The following is a 19,665-nucleotide window of genomic DNA, read 5'->3' as shown; positions in this document are numbered from 1 at the left end:
CCTGACTCCGTGTTAGCTGGAACTGCCGAATCAGACCTGGCACATTCTGATGGTAGTGCTGGTGACTCAGTTTTGCCTGTTGGAAAACATCAGGGAGACGTGCTTTTTCGACTGGTGCAGCAAGGGAGTCTGCTTTGCGATTCCCCTCTGCAATCTCACCTGGCAAATCAGTGTGTGACCTCACATGCATCACAAAGAATGGATGCTCTCAGTGAGAGATCAAATAAATCAGCCTTGAGAGCAACCTGAAGAGATGTTCATTTTCTATTTCTTTGAGCACAGCCTGCTCTGCCCTGGACACTGCTCCTGCCACGTAGGCAGAGTCTGTCACCAAGTTGATTGGCTCAGAAAACTTCTCAAAAGCTCTCACCACTGCAGCCAGTTCAGCCACCTGGGGGGATCCCTCCACAAGCTCAACATCAGCTTCCCAATGCTGAGTTTGTGGATTTCTCCACGTCATCACCGACTTGTAGGAAGCCCCAGAGGCATCTGTGAACACTGTGAGAGCCTTGAGTGCCCTCCGGCTCCTTTTCTCTTGAGGAATAAGGTGGAATTCCTCATTGAACAACTTGTGAGATGGGGCATGGACTGATATTTGTCCCCTGTAGCTGTCCAGAGATAGCTGGAGACTGGCACTGCTCTGGAGCAAATGCTCAAACATCCCTTTGGTCAATCTCTCAGGAGAGTTCCTTCCCTCCTCAGAAAGCCTGACTGGGAGGTGAATACATGAAAAGTCACATCCTGCTAATTCGCACAGTCTCACCCTGGCCTTCTGAATCAGCTTTGCTATCAGCTCTTGTGGCCTAGTGATGGTCTTGGATCTTTGGAGCGATAGGAAGACCCATTCTATGATTAAGAGTGGATCCTTCTGCCCCTCGATCCATAGGAAAATCAACCCATGCAGGTGTGGCAGCTTTCCTAGAACAATGAACTGGAAAGGCAGATTTGGGTCACACCGATGTGCCTGCCTTTCTGACAAGGCCTTCTGTACCTTTTCGATTGCTGTCTTTGCCTCTGGGGTCAGTTCCCTGGGGGAGGCCAGCTCCCTCTCCCCCTTCAATAAATTGAAGAAAGGCTCTAGGTCCTCAGTTGTGAGACCTAGCCAGGGCCTTACCCAATTTAAAGACCCACACAGCGAGTGGAAGTTTGCTAATGTTCTGGGGTTGCAATTGATCTCCAATTTCTGAGGGACAATAGTCCTTGCAGAGATTTCCAGGCCCAGGTATCTCCAAGGTGGCATTCTTTGAACTTTGTTTTTCTGCAATTGAAATCCAACAGAGGTTAAAACTTCAACCACTAGGTCAAGCATGTATTGGAGTATAGAGTCTCTGGTAGCACAGACAAGCACATCACCCATGTAGTGAAGGATGATGGCATCCTTTCTCTCTGCACGTACTGGAGACAGTAGTGCTGCTACATACTGGTGGCATATAAAAGGACTGGATTTTAGACCTTGGGGCAAAACTTTCCAGCGTTTCATCGGGGCTTCCCGATTGATGGTAGAAACCAAGAATGCAAACCTCGGGGCATCTTCAGGGTGCAATGGAATTTGGAAGAAACAGTCCTTTATATCTAATACAGCTAATTTCCAATTTTGGAGAAGCATAGCTGGACTAGGCATTACTGGTTGGAGAGGTCCCATGTCCTCTACAATTTTGTTCATTTCTCTGAGATCGTGGAGCAATCTCCACTTGTCCTTCCCAGGCTTCTTTATTACAAAGACTGGGAAATTCCAAGGGCTGTCTGTCTCTTGCAGGTGTCCTTGAGCTAACTGCTCCTTCACAAGCTTCTCAAGCACCTCGAGTTTCTCACTACTCAAAGGCCAGTGTGCTACCCACTTTGGGGTGTTATCCAACCACTTTACCTTGTGGGCAGGGTGCCCCACAGTGGCTAATTCCAAAACTACTGGGGTGTCTTGGGAATGATCAACTGGACTCCCCACTGGGACATGGTGTGTCTCCCCCACAGAGGAGCCTTAGAGTCTGCCACAAATGGGCAAACACTTGCCATTTTCCCATCAGGTCCCTCAATTTGCACAACATTTTTTGAAATTTTTGCCAGTGTGGTTCCTCCTATACCCTGAAGCTTGCCTGCCACAGGTTGCAATTCCCAGTGTGGTGGCCACATGGTTTTAGGTATCACCGTGATGTCTGCACTTATGTCCAGAACCCCTTCCACCTGAAGGTACTCTGACCCATGTGCTAGGTTGCATGCCATCGAGGGTCTATCCTCTCCTACTACCTCTGCCCAGTAGACTTCTGGTGATTTTCCTTCTACTGTCATTTCTACTGGGATGGGAATGGCTTGTGCCAGGAATTGTCCCTTTTCTAAATAGAATGGAGGGTGTAAACAATGTGCAAACAGCATAAGACTGGATATTTTTCCTTTAGTGGTCATGGGAACTATTTCAATTTCTGGAGGTGTGTATGCTGTGTCCCCAGTAACAAAATACTCACTGTCCAGTTCCATATCATACGCCTGCAGGTCTTGTGAGCTGTTTGACAGGTCCACTATAATGACTTTCCAATCAGTGGTTCTGAAATGAAATCCTTTGGCAGTCACTAGGCGAGGTCTGCCTAGCGGCTGCCAAACCTTCTTAGTTGTACATTTTACATTTTTTTTTCTCCCCCCCACCATGATTCCCACCCTCCCCCTTATTTGTAAAGAGAGAAACACTGTCCCGTGTGGGTCCCGCTATATTTATATCTTTGCACGTAGTTGTTTTAGCAGCGGGTACGTGCTGTACACTCAGTTTTTTTGTTTGTTGAACTTTCTCTGGTTCTGGTTTTGAGGACAGTTTCTGGCAAAGTGTCCTGGTTTCTTGCAAAACAGGCAGATGATGTGCTGCAGCTGTTGTGATGACATTGGTTGCCTCCTTGGACTTGGTGCAGCAGTGGCAACAGGCTGTAATTTTGCAGATGTTGTATGACTGTCAGGGGTGTCAAGCACCTCTGCTCTCCTGGCGCAGGCATCAATCATCTGAGCGAGACTAGGTGCTGGGTCGAGAGGAAGACTGAGAATAATCCTACGACAGGTCTCATTTGCATTCCTCTGAGCCATTTCTTTAATCAGCTCTGTTTGCACTCTGGTGTCTTGCACCTGTCTTTCAACTTGGGTTCTCAAACAATCCACAAACTGTAAAAAACTTGTGGAAGGAAACTGTTTAATGTTAATATAGCTGCCCTTAGGCTCAGTTACTGGTAATTGATACAATACTTTTTCTGCAGCATTACAGATTTTTTCCAGAACCGACCTAGATAACAGTATGGTTTGTTCTTCTGGGCATTGTATGTCTCCTGTACCACATAAACGATGCATTGTAATAGGATTGCCATCACTGTGAATCACCTCACTGGGTGTATGTTGTATTTCTTGTAAAACTACTGTCAAAGCTAACTTCCACTTATTTTCCCATATCTCATATTCAGAAGGTGTTAGTAAACATTTAAATAAATCAGTGATATCTTTAGGTACCATTTCATTTGAATGAAACGTTGCCCTTATCATCCCTTTAAAAATCTCACTGGACCTCCCAAATTCTCTCTGTATTTTGCAGATCTCTCTTTTGTCTCTATATGGTTGTGGTTGGTATGTTCTGGTACCGTTTCTCCCTCCTAAATAAACAACTGGTACTATAGATGGTATAGATTCCTCGGCAGAGGCATGGTTGTGTCCCCCCACCACCCCTCGAGTCCCAGGTCCCAGTGACAGGCAGCTCGCCCCCCCTATCCCGGGGTGTCGGTGCCACGGTGGAAACTCCGGCCCCGCCCATGCTGTGAGCTGCTGGGCTGCTGTGCCCTGCCCCCGCCACGCTGTCCTCAGCGTTGGGGCTGGGAGCTGTGCAGGGGCCAGCCCCACCCCCGTTCCCGGGGCAACGCGGGGGCTGGCTCTGATAAAGAGGGTGTGGAGGGGCTGTGGGAGGCCAGAAGGGATTGGAGGAGGGGCAGGTGGGTGGGGGCAGGAAAGGATTGTGCGAGGGAGGGGGAGGGGGTCAGAGCACATGGTTGCCGCCATTATACCCCCGCGTGTGTTTCAGAGAAAATGCAAGACTCTCTGAAGAGAACTCCGGACTATATTTCTCAGAAGAACCAGGTGTTAGAAGAGGGTACAGGGTGGGTGAAGGGATATCACGGCTGGGATATTGAGGAGGTGGGTAGGTGGGTGAAAAGGGATTATTTGGACTGTGATTCTGTGTTTGTATGCTTTTTTCTGCTTCCAAAATCTTTTTTCGGGCTTCTAAAAATATCAGAATAAATCAATAAGCTTTATATTCACCATTTTCGACTTTTAAAGTTAGTATCTGTCCAATTTGGTCCCAAAAAGAAAGCAAATTCAGTTCTTGCACAGTAAAATTTGGTATTTCTGCTAGCAACCAGCATACAAAACGCAGGAGGAGCTTATTGGAGAATGATACATTGTTTAAATTATGGCTAGGGTGTTTTAGTGTGCTCTTTTGTTCCATCGATACTTTTGCACCCATTATTTTAATCGTATCGCTGGTCTATTCTCCACCAGACTTAGTAACACAGCACAAATTTTTTGAATTCCCGCCATATCACGGGATCCAAGCGGGGGAAAGGGCGTTCATCCCGCTGCTGCCGGAGCGGCTCCTGCCCTAACTCTGGGGACAGGGGGTTTTCTCCTGCCACTGTGCTAGAGCTGCTGTTGGCTCCCTCCCATCACTTCTCCCCCCGGGAACGCGGATACTGTCATCCCACCAGTTCCAAGCTGGCATGCGCAGGGTTCCTGGCTCCCCTCGCAAGCAGCTTCCACAGTCATTGTGGTAGCTCCTTCCAGCCAGGCGCGATCCCGGGGTGACGCGATCGAAGGACTTACCAAGCCTATGAACTGTGGGGTTCGTCTGTGAACTCGTGTGGAGTCTGTCTCCAGCCATCTCGCCAGGGGTACTCAGGCGAGGTCCCCAACCTATCCCTATCACTCAAAGCCTTTAAAGGCAGCTAGAGTAATAGGGCAGTTGACTGTCCCAAAAGCTATCGAGATCCTCTGAAATAGTACCTCCAGCTTCTTCATGGGCTTATAGGCAGCACACGTTGGGCGCCAACTGACGTTCCCCCCCCTCACACAGCCCCCTGAATAATCAGGCTAGCCCAGAGATCCGAGGTTTTGAGGGGAAGAATATCAAGAGATGGTAAAGATTTCCAAAAGAGGCTCTTACCCCGAGATTTGTTGGTTCAGCTCTCTTTGTTCTATGATGTCCTAGGGGAGAGCGGGGAAAAAGAGAGCAAACAGGAAATGTCAGGGGTCTATATAGACTTTGGACAGGGTGGGCTTCCCTGGCTCTCCGCCAACCCCGTTGGGGCAGGAAGGAGGAGTCCAGGGTTATCTTGATCAGAGTCACAGGGTCCCAGGGAAGGGGGCACAGAGTGCCCGTGAGCATGCTGTAACTGTCATTGGAAAAAACATGTAGAGAAACATACTTGAATTTGCAGGCATGCTGAGAGATTGTCTTGGAAAATTGAATTGCTAATTTATTTTATATTTTAATTATTCTAATGCTGCTTGACTGCATATAGAACCAATTTATGAGTGAATATAAGTAGTCACAGCAGTATGCGCAGACCAATACAGAAGGAACAAGTGTTAGAGATTTGTGTCATGTATCTTAAATGCTTTTGTTTTAGAAGACAGAAATCAAGATAAGTTTGTCTGAGTCCTATTCAAGTAATTCCAACCCATCAAAGAAATGGGCAAGAATAATTCAAGTGCTGTATTAGTTTTTAAAATCTCCATTCTCACTGATTCAGTAACAGTGTAGATATGTTCTTTAGAGCAGGTTCTATTGCAAAGCCTGTCTCTTAACATCCCCCCCCCCCCCCCAGTTGATGCAATTTTAGCTCACATATGCTACCTGACAGGAAACATCATTTACAAGACTTAGTAAAAAGTTGCTGAAATCTGCCTCTGTCCTTCCTGTCCTCTTTGATACCCCTATGAACCACATTCTTCATGTGGCTCTGGGCTTGCATGGATGAATAGTAGGGAAACAACTGTTTCTCATGTAGGATGTCTCAATCTTCAGAGGCTTTTTAGAAAGTAAGATTTCTCTAGAAAGCTGCTGCCTTCTATTTAATTGGGTTTTTTTCTCTTAGTTGTGATGGAAGACATTTTTAAATGTTCAGAAAGATGTGTGGTGTTTCTTTTAAGATCTGTTGTAAAACTTCTCAGGATAGTCCTCTGGGAAGCTTGGTCCTATACAACAATTTTGTACAGAATAGTTCTAGAAGTAAATATTCATTCTGAAATCAGAGGCCTTTTGAAAAGTGAAACTCAGATGTGTTTACAAAATCAAACCCTTTCCAAAGTGGAAAAGAACTTTCATAGAAGTAAATTCTCATTTGTAGTTCATTTAACAGCTTAATTTATTAAGCACAGTATGTAAAACCTACATTGTTGTTTCACTTTAAATGTTTACACACAGGAGGATTTTTAACCACAAAACAACAAGAGCTTCCCATACCCTGCCTTCCTATGGGACATACAAATATTAAACATTACAAGAATTCTCGGCTCATTAAACTCTCTTTTCATTGCCTTCCCTTTATGTCCCTCCTGGCCTGGCACAAACTAACAGGCTTGAATTACAAAAGTAATTTTTAAGCAGTTCCAAGGGAAAGTCTGCTGATATGAACTCCTGGAAATGGAGAGAACTAGAGAGGTTTACAATTGTTAATTTGGAAAGAAGTTCTCACACAAAAGGTTCATATTTTTTGGATACTGACTTGCAAAAATAATTTGAGTTCCACCACCTAAATAGTGCTGATACCTATGATGCCATTTGTGAGAATTCGGGTAGTTATTAGATTTCTATTAGTACTAGGTAGAGGTATTGTGCAAATCCTCATATTATGCAATTTCACCTCACTTTTCAGCTGCTGGTAATGTACAAAGGGGAAAATAGGCATTAGCTACTTTTTAAAAAAAGAATCAGAGCTATTAAACTATCTGCAAACTACAGTTAATGTACATGTAAGCTCGTCATGCATCAAAAGCCAAATTTTAACAATATGTGAAAAGTCAATATGTATTTCTTTAGCTGGATCCCTGAATTTTGACAGTTAACCTATCCATATGCAGAGGTCAGATGGTACCTTTATTCTGACAGCATTATCACACCATACCACACACTGTATATCTATCTGTATTACTCTAAGATCCATCTCTCCTCAGTACTTAAACATTACCCTTTGTTATGCATCAACCAATGTATTTTTTTGCTTGATTTTACTTTTTTTTTCTTTTTAATTACATAGAAAATGTTATAACTATATAACTATTCTTTATGTTATTCAAATAAACCTACATTTCAGATTTTTTAAAAGCAGGATGGAATGTCCAGCTGTATGTTCACTCTAACAGCTCTTGCAGTTCCTGTTTGAAGGATATGGCACATGCTGTGAAATGCACTAGCCATCAAAAAAAAGTCTCAAAAGACATTAAAAATATATACGCACTAAATGCAATTTATATTGACAGATATGAATGTTGTTTATTAAGGCTGTGTTTCAGAAAGAGGATATTCAGGGTTAAGTAGCCTTCATCAAGGCACAGAATGGGAAGAAGTAAGCACAGCTATCTGTAGAAGATATGTAAAACCACTAGTGAGGTACACATGCAGCAAAGACAATTTAAAACTGCACAAGTGGTCTTTATAACAAAACTGAACATAGTTAAAAGGAAATACTGTGACTTTTCAATTGCCACAGTTCTACTTCATTATTAAAAACATGGCAAATATTTCCAAACATAAAATTTACAAATTGAATAAATGAAATATTTTGAACAAAGTGCTTCAGAGATCTGAACCCTGCATGGTTGCACTGTTTGGTCTAGAAGCATTTTGTAGACATCATAGGGGCATTTCACACAAAACTGAAAATATCATTCAGATGAGTAATAAACAGGACATTTCTAACATTTTCACACTTTCAAGTAGTTGAGTTCTTCCAACCACTGGGTTTTGTAACAAATGTGTCCTACAGCAGTACAGGTTCATAGATTCCTTTAGCAGCAGAGGCCTCCTTTCAAAGGGCACGTGGTCTTTTCGGGTTGATCTGTTTACTGGCCTGTTCCTCCTCTTGTAGAGCTGCCCGGAAAGATTTCACTTTATCTTTAATGAAAAAGAGAGAATTAGTACTAATATGCCTGTGTGCAGCACAGATCTTGAAACTAAGGCCTGATGCCCCACGTACTGGCCCTAATGCAAAACAAAGAACACTCCTCCACAAAAATAGCTGAAGATACAAACTACAAGAGGACTGAGATAAGCTTAAATTTAATACTTACTATACAAACAAATTGCTTAACAACTTAGTCCCTTCTTAGATGCTACCCCCTGTGTCCTGGTTTAGGGCAATTTTGGGAGAAAAGATCTCTAAAGGGGTTTCCTCTAGAAAAGCAAATTCAAGTGGCCTCTCCCCCACCTGGTTCAGGGAAAAAGATTTTCTTTGGAGAAAAGTGGAAAAAACCGTTTATTTAACAGGCAAAGCATTCACCAGCACAAAAAAATGAACAATATTAAACAATAAAACCTCTTGCTGCTCCAAAAGAGATGACAAACTCAGAAAGTCCCCTTTGTGGGTTATAGCTCAGCTCACTCAGTCTCTTATCAGTCCCTCCAGTGCTGGAAATTCCGCGGCCCAGACCCGGCCCGGTGGACAACAGGTGCGAGCTGACGGTGCTGTTCTGGGTGTTCAGACCTGTGGGAATCCAGGGCTTCCCTCTGGCTGTCCTGGCAGGTCTGGGACCCTGGCAGGGGTCAGGAACCCCCTGGACAGAGCCCCGAGAGACACTGTCTGTGATCTCTGTCCATGGAGAGGAGTTTTCAATCTTACAGGATGAATTACAAGCTCTGAGTGTTTGATAAGAGTAATAATTAAGTATGGCACAGGTGCAAAAGTAAAATTTTAGGTTTCTAGATTAGGGGTTCAGAGCGGACAAGATGGAGGAAATTGGGTGTGTCTTGTCCTTTTCCTCCTTCTTCATGCCCTCCATGTTTCACTGTAGTGTTGTCATTTTTCTATTGGTTTAGGCTGGGGACACACTGTTCAACGTAGGTGATAGATATTGGCACATTATTGTAAATATAGCACACGTAGTTTCTGGTATATAATGTTTGTAACATCCCACTGGGGGCAGAGCCCCGCACGCTGCCCTGCAGGACAGACCTGCGGCAGGGCAGCAGAACATGTTATAGATAAGCAAGAATAAACAACCTTGAAAACAGCACAGAAGAATTATGGCTTCTTCTTTGGCAACAGGGCAGAAAGACAGAGACTTTCTACAATCTCGGAATCACCAATACCCACAGATTCTGACACAGACCAGAGCAGGTTTAAAAAGGTCCAAAGAAAAAGAAAGACCACAGTCCAGGGAACTTCTCTGCCTCAGCTAGCTAAAAACTATCTAAAAGCAAAGGAGAACTCTGTCTCGCTGTCTGTCCGTCCGCAGACAACACAGGAGCAGGAACATGGAGGAGTGAGTGCAGTTTCTGATAACAAACTGCATGCTTCTTCTTCCCCCTCTTCACTCTCAAAACCAATCTTAAAGGTGCAAAACTTATTTCTGGGCTAAACAGACGAATGGGGATATGAGCATCATAAAGTCACCCCAGGTCACCCTGTCTCTTCTTAAAAAGAAATTCTTCCCTGTGAGGGTGGTGAGGCCCTGGCACAGGTTGACCAGAGAAGCTGTGGCTGCCGCATCCCTGAAAGTGTTCAAGGCCAGGTTGGACAGGGCTTGGAGCAACCTGGTCTAGTGGAAGATGTCCCTGCCCATGGCAGGGAGGAGAATGAGATAATCTTTAAGGTCCCTTCCAACCTAAACCATTCTGTGATTCTATGATAACAACTTTTCTATGAATGCGAAAAGCATTTGTGATTAAATTTTGGAAGTAAACAGAAATACATCAATCATTTTTTTCATCATAGCTAGCACGAGAATAGGAGAAGCCCTAGAAAAGAAGTATGTCATCCTTTCCTATTTATATTACTCCTCTACTCCTGTTCCACAGTAATATGACCAAGAATGGTGTAAGAGACGGTCCGAAGTTCCCCTCATTTTTTGCCTCATGGTCGTCGCAATGGCAGAGACTAAGATCCTGAAGACCCCGATTGGAGTTCTGGCCTGCTTGAGTTGGATGATCGCCAAGTGATTGCTTGCAGGTGTGTTTGCTGTTTTGCCACACTACACTGCCTCGAGCAGGGCCTGGCAAGGAGCGGCTTGCTCTATATGCTTACATCTGCTTCACGATACCTGAACCCATGAATTTTCCCACCTCTTGGCCAAATGAACTTTCTGGGGTAACTTTGGTGATCTCCCACGGAAGATCCCTCATCTGCCTCACAACCACCATGACAGACAGAGATTGAAGCTCCCTCCCAAGGACTGAGACTGAGACCCCTATAATCCTAGCAAAGGGGTGCTGGCCTGACTGAAGCAGGATGTTTGTCAAGTGGTGCCTGCAGGTGTGTTTGCTGGACCAAGAAAACAATGGCTCTCACTCACTGCTGAAATTGACTTGCCCTGCTTCAGAACATGGACTGTCTGTACCCATTTTTCAATAGACTCGTTTCTTCATTGCCTGTTCCCCCCACTCGGCAGAGGACTATAAAAGACCCCTAAGTTAACCAAGACTTTGGCGAACCCCCACGGACAACAGCAGATCTATTGGCTGGACCACGAGGATTTAGTCTCTCTGTTGGTAGCTATATCCCCCCTTCCTCTCTTTCTCTCTCTCTCTCTCTCTCTCCTTTATTTCCTTTCTGACCCCTCTATCGCATTTGCTGTGGGCACTCAATAAAAGGTGCATTTGTTGTGATTAAACTGATGGTCCCCTGATGTTTGTCTTTTGCACTTTTGGGATCGGTAAAATGAACCATCACGACTCCGCTTGTCCTAGAGGATTGTGACAAATGGGAAGAAGGAAACAAAACTGACAGCATAAAAAAGTCAGTCCCAAAGTGACAGGACTAAAGCTGAAATATTCAGTGACGATTATGTTCAATGAACATAACAGAAAAGTTATTGGGAGAAAGAAGCTTTAACAGTTCTTCCCTCCTGTAAAACTATATATGTTATATCATGCTATTTGTAAAGATGCAAGGATCTTTTAGATATCATTTATCTCCAGTATCTTGTTTCAAAAGCAGTATCTAATAAGTTATGGAAGAACAGGGAGTCACCTAAACTGTTTTTTTTTTACAGCTGTGGTGTCAAATTGTCTTTCCCTGAAGAGGAAGTCATCATCCATAAGAAACAAAGGAATGCACATCAAATTCTTTGCTAAAGTGTACTGGTACCAATACATGTATACAAAGCAAGCAGGCCACATTTGATTTGCTTGATGTATTCTAACTTACACCAGATACTCAGACTGAGTAAAATGTAAGATTTTATCTTATAAAGAGTTTTCTAACACAGATAAAAAAAAAATCCAAACTAAACCAGTATAGTTTGTCTGCTGGAATACAGATACATAGAGAAACTAAAATGAAAAATTAATCTCCATGAGGTACCAAGCTGACATGCTGATTTTAAAAGACAAATGAAAGAGTCAATTTGGGTAACTAAGCATTATCTGCAGTTGGTTTTTCAACAAAGAGAGGCTGACAAAATTTTGACAGAAAGGCTGCTAAGGAAAAAAGTAGGCTAAAAGCCATGCTGCTCAGAACTCGACGTTACTCTTAAGCACAGACTGAAAACCAGCAGGTTTTCTTTTTCTTTCCTTTATTCTTTTGGAACAAAGGAAAAAAAAAACCAACCTAAAGTTCCAGGATCAAGTTTATACTTCCTGGAGGTAAAGCAGACTCTTCCATTCAACTAGGATGGATTGAATACAGATGTGAACTCGTTCTTAAATAAATGTTCCTTTCTTAGAACATTACAGGACAGCAGAGGTGGAAAAAGACCCCAAAACATAACCACACTCTTTTTATCCCCTTATTATTACTGCAAGTGTCCATGGCATATGAAAATGCACACAAAAGTGATTAAAAGCAATCTACCTCTAAGTTCAGTCAGAATATCAATTTTTTGCTCTAGAATTGCTTCAAGTTGGGTCGCATAAGAATCCACATCATAGTCTACTTCTTCTGTCATCTCAAGAAGAGCTTTTTCATCTTCCAGCCATCTAATAGATTCCTAGGTAAAAGTTAAAAAAACTTCAACTAAATACATTAACAAAGTTTCAATGCAAGTTTCAAGACAATTCATGAGCTGAATTATTCCTCTTCTCAAGCTGATCACACTTTTACTGTCTAGTCACCTCACTATAATGTTTCAATCCTAAAATGAATCATTATTCCTAATTTAGCAAAATTGTATGTTTTCTACATAGTTTCTTAACTCCAGTGGCCATAACAGCAACAGACAACCCCCAGCTACCCCAGTTCTCTTCAAATTCAGAACATTAGATGGTTGTAAAACTAAGAAATTAAGAACTTTATTTCCTGGTATGTACCCTTAGGTAGGTATCAAACTTTGAAGCCAGATTTAATTTTTAAGTATGGGCTGGTTGCCACTGACTGTAATCATTGTTGTGTCATTATTGCCGTCAAGGAGCCAAAATAATTCCGTCCATACTCAAAACCAGTTTTGAGAGAAACTATAAAAGAAGAGCTAACTCTCCAGACAGATAAGAGTACTGTAAAAGATGGTTAAAGCAGATCTTAGACATCTTTGTACTCTGAATATTGCAAATTAAAAAAAACCCCAAAAAACCAACAAAAACCAGTCTTGCAGAAAAGAAGAATGTAACCAGGCACTTAAAGGTTACAGAATCATGCAAAGCTGTGATTAGATGAACTGATCTCCTTGGAAATGCTTTCATTAAAAATAATGTAAGCAGATGACAGCTTGATGCACGCTGAGCCTGAAATAGTAAAATTAAGTCTCCCTCTGTGCTCAGTAGTTCATGTAATATTGAAAGCATAGTCCAAACCCTGTATGTTTTGTTGACTTTCAGGACAGATGGAGGTCTCACAATGGGATAGGATTTATGCCATCTAACGTAAACTTGTATATCCAAGAAACAAAGGAAGATCAAGACGTCTAGAGTACAATTAATTCAGTTAATCTATTTTACAGATTTTTGTTAGGATGGGATGTTTTGTATCCCAAAATCAACAGCTTCCAGGAAAAAGCTGACAGAAGACAACTTCTGCATGTTACAGTGTGTAGATTTTGTATTTGTGCAGCCCATCTTCACCCATGGCATAAACTAACAAGTAATGCGGCAAATGAAAGTTGCTGAGACTCAGACACATTTCCTTCTAATGACTGCTGTGAGGAGCAGTAATCTCCAGCATACCATCAGATGGACACACAGAGGTAGTAACATCTTAACCTAATGCAGTTTGTCTCCCCAGAAGTTGAAAGCATTAGAACACAACCATGGCATATGGCATGAATTTCATATTTCTGCATGCTTTACTTCAGGGCTAATGTTTCAAAATAACTAAATATCTACATCTGTTGTAAAATGTGTTATTTAGCATCATTACTGTATTACATGAGCACATATCAATATTCCACTGTTACATGCCTAAATTGAGATGTGTTGTATTGGTTTGGCATGGCCTGGTTTTTGGTAGCAGGGGGGCCACAAAGATGGCTCCTGTGAGGATATGCTAGAAGCTTCCACCATGTCCAGCAGAGCCAATGTCTGATGGCTCTGAAGATGGACGTGCTGCTGGCCAAAATTGGGCCAATGAGAGGGGTTGTTAACGCCTCTGTGATAGCATATTTAAGAAGAAAATCAAAACAAAGTCATGGGGTTTTGCTTCCAGTCAGAGAAGAGGAGGAGGTGCGAATATGTGAGGGAAAACAAAATGGTGACACCAAGGTCAGTGGAGAAGGACGGGGAGGAGGCACTCCAGGCGCCGGAGTCAAAATTCCTCTGCAGGCTGTGGTGAAGACCATGGTCAAGCAGGTTGTCCCCCTGCAGCCCATGGGGATCCACGGGGGATGCAGAGATTCACTCGCAGCCCTGGGTGGTAGGTACCCATGCCAGAGCAGGTGGATGCCTGGAGGAGGCTGTGATCCAGTGGAAAACCTGATGGAGAGAGGGGGCCCCTGCTTCCAGACTGGAGCAGCCTGTCCCTGGAAGAGGCTGTGATCCAGTGGAAAACCTGATGGAGAGAGGGGGCCCCTGCTTCCAGACTGGAGCAGCCTGTCCTTGGAGGACTGCACCCCATGGAAAGAGAGACCCACATTGCAGCAGTTTTGGGAAGACTGTCTGCCTGTGGAGGGGAGTTCACATTGCAGAAGGTGCGGTATGGCTAATGCTTGTGAGAGTGGACCCACGCCAGAGAAGTTCACGGAGAACTGTCTCCTGTGGGAGGGATCCCACAGTCTCACAAAAGGACTCCTCTCCCAGAGCAGCAGAAGAAAATCTTGGTGATAAACTGACCAAAACCCCAATGCCCTCTCTCCCTGCGCTGTTCGTGGGAAGGAAGGAGGGGCTGGGGGAAAAACGGTGTTTTAAGAGCTTATTTTGTTTCTCATATTCCTCCTCTGATTCTGTTAGTAATAAAATTCACTTTGCAACTTAAATTGAGCCTGGTTTGCCCTTGCAATATTTCTCCCAGTCCTTATCTCACTCATGAACTGTTCGTTAATTTTTTTCCTCTCCTCTGCCCAGTTGTGACAGGGGAGGGTGAACAAGTGACTCTAGTGGGTGCCTGGCATTGGGCCAGTCTCAAACCATGATATGTGCATTCCCTACAGGTTTAATGTTTTGCTATTTTCTTGCAGCAGATGCTCCAAATGGACAGCCTGACTAAAGATTCTAAGGTTATGAACCGAAACAATTCACATTTCCTTCTGAAAACTAGAAACTCATATATATTAAAATTTATTTTGTAACTTGTCGGAACTCAAAATGTCCCTCAGACATTTTCAGAGGTTCCAGGCCTTGGTCAAAAGCATTTTAGACCCTGGCAAGCAGCTGAAAACAGCTGTGATCTTGAGTTTGAACCATGGAATGAATTACCAACTTTGAAGATGGAACATTCGGTCACAGAGAGTTAGATGGTATAGTAAATGTAGTCACAAATTAGAGGGAAAAATTTTTTAGTATTGTACAGGGGGGTTTTAACACCTGTACAGGGGGGGTTTTACTTTGTACAGGGGGGTCAGGAGTTCTAAGATGGAGGAAAGTGGGCCTGATCCTGTTCTTCCTCCTTCTTCTTCCTTACCTCCATGTTCTTGGTGATGTTGGCATTTTTCTATTGGTTTAGGCTGGGGACACACTGTTCAACGTAGATAATAGATATTGGCACATTATTGTAAATATAGTACACGTAATTTCTGGTATATAATGTTTGTACCATCCCACTGAGGGGCAGAGCCCCGCACACTGCCCTGCAGGACAGACCTGCGGCAGGGCAGCAGAACATGTTATAGATAAGCAAGAATAAACAACCTTGAAAACAGCACAGAAGAATTATGGCTTCTTCTTTGGCAACGGGGCAGAAAGACAGAGACTTTCTACAATCTTGGAATCACCAATACCCACAGATTCCGACAGTAACTATAAGAGGTTCTGTGGTGCTGATCAGCTTTGCACTATGTGGTCAGTACTCCTTTCAAAGACCCTGACTAGTAGCAAATGAAAACCTTATGTATCTGCAAAAAGGAAGAAAACAGGCACTTAGAAATAGATTTGTTTCTTCTGGATCTAAGTATCTCAGAGAAAGATGTCGCAGAAGGATATTTAAAGCAAATACTATGAGGGAGTATTGCTGTATATTAGAGGGACATGACCACACAGAAATGGTGCTGATAGGGACATTACTATATAGACCCATTACTATTAATTGCCAGCTTTGGCATTGGAATACTGGTATAGATGAGACAGTGACATTGAAAATTTTGAGACCAATCTGAGTAAGCGCCCTACAACTAGAAAAAAACAGTCACTAATGCTGGAAAAGGACTAATGCATAAAATATAGTAAATAGTTGAAATAGTGAAAAGAAAATAGCAATTTTTCTTACAATAAAGATAGTCTATTCAGGAAATATTAGAAAGAGGCAGAATGACCAGATGATATCCTACATCTTCAAGAGTATGCACTTTTATTGGCAAAACCTGAATTCTAGTATTAGGATAAAACAAGGTAGGGTCCATCTTTTACCTGGAAGACAGCCCTGTGGTCTTCTACTACTTGCTCTTCCATTTCCACCATTTGTGACACAGCTTCATGGAAAGTAAACAACTGTGGAGAAACTTCCTCTTCCTAAAAACAATAGTTAAGCCTGTTAGACTCAAAAGAACTGTAGTTACAGGAAATATATTGAATATAATCGCAGACCATGAAAAGAAATATGCAGAAAGCAGAACCTGTCAAAAATAAAACTTAACTCTTTTTAACAAGAAAATGTCCAGGAATGAGTAGACAGAGCAATAAATTTAAACTGTTCAAAAACTTAAATTTAATTCCTATTCATTAAAAATTTCCAGCCACTAACCCTAATGGATACTGGAAAGCAGAATATTCCTCATGAAAAATACCCCAAGTTAAAATAGTGGGAGGAGGAATTCATAAGGGAAGAATGTTAATTTATAGTAGGTTTTAATAAGAAAAATTGTTTTCTGTAAGGGCTTTTTGTTGTAACAATTTTCAAAAAAGAGAACAGCAATTACATTAAATATATATCAAGAAAACAAAATTAAATTAACCTATTTGGAAAAAAGTGTAATAAATGTAAAGTAAAAAATAAAAAAAAATATGTTGTGATGAATACATTAGAAGAATGCACAACTCGGATTTACAAACTGGGACAAACAAGAGTTCTTTAAACATAAATAGTTAATCACAATAAAAGGGGAAAGCACTAAGTAGGTTGCAATTAATGTTTTAGTAAAACAGTATGGTTCCTCCTACCATGCTTTTAAAATCTTTTAAAAAACACATTGAAAAGTGTAATTGAATTCCACATGAACAAGGAAAAAGCATGATATGAAAGGATATCTGGCTGTAAGGACTGTCCAGTGGGAAGCTCTAGGAATCATTAGCATGTTCTTATAAAATAAAGTCCAGGAAGAAGAGATAGCTATTACAATGAGAAATACAGCAAACACCATATAGAGGTGTTTGAAAAGGTAGAGAGTCTGGAGAAAAATAATTTAGGGTATGTCCTAGGGTGACGTTATGGTGTTTGTATCTCCAGTCGTGTGTTCTGTTTATGTTTGATATTATGTTCTGTGCTTTCAGAACTGACTCTGAAAGTGAAGGTTTGTTTTGCCTTGTTATCAGCCGTTTCACCTCCCCCCATGGTCTGCTGTCTAGAAAAGGCTAGTGCTGGCTGGCTTGCTTTTGCTTGCTTGCTTGCTTGCTTGCTTGCTTTGCTTGCTTCTGCTTTTGCCTTTGCTTCCTAGTTAGCTTAGCTAAGCAGTCCAATTCGTTCCCTAGACTGTTTCTTTTCCTTTCTTCTTCCTGAATACCATCCTACCTGCTCCGGACTGGGATCTGGGAAAAACCAAGGAACACCAGGAGCCTGCATTTTGTGATCTGCAGCAGCCATCCCCAGTGCCGGAGAGCAATCCCCAGCGTCCAGACCCGGGTGACCACTCCCAGGAAAGACTTTCTGGATTTGTTCATCTCTTCAGAGTGGTGAAAGAGTTTTGTTGTCATCTGGTGTTGTTAAATTTTTTTTTGGTGCTGGGGAGTGCTTTGTTCATTGAATAAACAGGTTCTTTTCCACTTCTCTCAGAGAAAATTTTTTCCCGAACCAGGTGGGTGGGGAGGGGCCGTGGGGGTTTGTTTTCTGGGGGCTCCTTCTAGAGGGTTTTCCCCAAATTTGCCCTAAACTAGGAAAGGTAGTAAGGATTTTTCTTTTGTACCTTTCATCAGCATTTTCACAAACCAACTTGAACATTTATTGAACCAGGACTAGAGCTGATAATTAGTATTGTGGGAAAAAAATGCCCTTTATAAGGTGCCTCAGTCCCAGCTCTCCACTCATGCAGCCCAAAGAGACATCCTGGGAACATGATGTGGCTTTCTTCCAAACATTACTCTGGGGTTTCACTCCATGAAAATCAGAATGTTGGGAAGACGAATGATGGGTAGCCAGATTTCTAAACACAGAGAAAGACAAACTCACTCAAAACAGGGTTCCATGCAGGAAAAATAATGGTCAAACCAGAGGAGTATTAATTGAAATGGGTGTATTTCCCAGGCTACTTCTAACTATCTAATAAGAGATAAATTTATACTGGAAAAATGCACACTAAAAATGTGAGAGCCTAGAACAGACCCTGCCGAGATATTAAAAGCCATAATCAGCAAGGAAGATAAGGAAAAGTAAAACATTCTCCTCTCACCATTCAAGAAACTTTTTTTTTTTTTGTGTATATGAGAATGAACATAATAGCATAACATGAAAAGGCATGCTGTATCTACTAAACGATATTGCTGACAGGCTATAAATGCACATTACTCTGGATTTGTTTTGTTGCTGCATTTATCATCGCTTTCCATGCAATGCTGTAAACCACTCACATTTTGTTCACAAAGCAGTTTGAGATCATCTCTCTGAGGAGAGCTCCCCACACCCCACTGTGTCTCTAAGTCATTGATCTGATTGGGAGCATATTGCATAATAGGTGAGATATCTCCTGCAGCACTAGGATCAACCATCAACTCCTTCACCCTACATTCAGAAAATATTTAAATTGTAAATTAGTAATTTCCTGTTCAAAAGAGTCACAACCAAAAATAGAGCTCATTTATGCACAATTTATTTCATTTAATAAGGATGCTGATCTTATATTCACAAATTTAATGTACTTTCAGTGACAAAAATATGTTAGTTCACCTCCTAAAAAGCACAGACTTTCAACTATTTGCAGGTGGATTGCAGTCCATCTTCTCACAAGAGGCATTTTTTGATTGAAATCTTAGTACTCGTTAACTGTTAAGAGGGCAAAAATGTCCAGACCCTCAATATTAACTCCTCAATAAGGAATAATATTATAATATTTGAAAGAAAAGTTCACTCAGCATTCTAAACTGTACCATCATTTTTTTTCTGTGCACACAATTGTGCTTAAAAAAAATTAGTCACTCAGTACCCTACTAGATGTTATAAGCAAATCCACCAAGAATTTTGATGAAAATAATAACTTGCAGCCAACTATCTCAGAGAATGAATAGATCCTTTAATTAAAATAATTTAAAAGGTGAAAATATATTATTAAAATGTAAGGTTCTTGCAGCATGAAAATAGTTTAAAATATTGATAATGATTCTATCAAAAAAAGGCCCATTTAAAAGAACACATGAAACAGACATAAGGGTCTGCAAGTATAGCAAGTTTTAGAACAAATTCTTAATCCTTAAGGGGAATTTCTTTTTGAAGTAGCACATATGTAGTACAATTGAAACTATATATAATTCATTTTTTGAATTATTAAAAGTTTTTAAAATATATATATGTATTAAAATGGTTTTCTTTTTAAATTATCTGTATTCAAATTACCCTAAACACAGACTTGTCAGATTTGGTACTTTTTTTTTTTAATGTGTGAAGGAAACTAGCAAGCCTGCATACAGAATGTGGTTGTTGTGAACAAAATAATGGGAAGATGATTGCAGATCATGCAGAACCATCACCTGACAAAAAAAATAAAAACAAAGTA

At 41.7% G+C, this 19,665-nt stretch overlaps 1 protein-coding gene across 8 annotated transcripts in view; it reads right to left on the bottom strand.

The window, feature by feature from the left end:
- Positions 1-6,362: 6,362 nt before the first annotated feature.
- Positions 6,363-19,665, bottom strand: part of LOC116806870 (kinesin-like protein KIF2A) — a 132,929-nt gene continuing 119,626 nt past the window's right edge. For 2 of the 8 annotated variants that reach the window (XM_032744654.3, XM_032744657.3), the window contains 4 exons: positions 18,527-18,677; positions 16,157-16,258; positions 12,024-12,159; positions 6,363-8,128 (listed from right to left, as the gene is read on the bottom strand). In XM_032744654.3, coding sequence (XP_032600545.1) covers positions 8,043-8,128; positions 12,024-12,159; positions 16,157-16,258; positions 18,527-18,677 — 475 coding nt within the window. In that variant the 3' untranslated portion in view covers positions 6,363-8,042. The remainder of the gene's footprint in view (positions 8,129-12,023; positions 12,160-16,156; positions 16,259-18,526; positions 18,678-19,665) is intronic. The other 6 variants (XM_032744652.3, XM_032744655.3, XM_032744660.3 and 3 more) reach the window with 5 other exon arrangements.

Source organism: Taeniopygia guttata, chromosome W (genome assembly GCF_048771995.1).
Source record: "Taeniopygia guttata chromosome W, bTaeGut7.mat, whole genome shotgun sequence".
NCBI classification, from domain to species: Eukaryota; Metazoa; Chordata; class Aves; order Passeriformes; family Estrildidae; genus Taeniopygia; species Taeniopygia guttata.
This window is presented reverse-complemented; position numbering and strand designations above follow the sequence as displayed.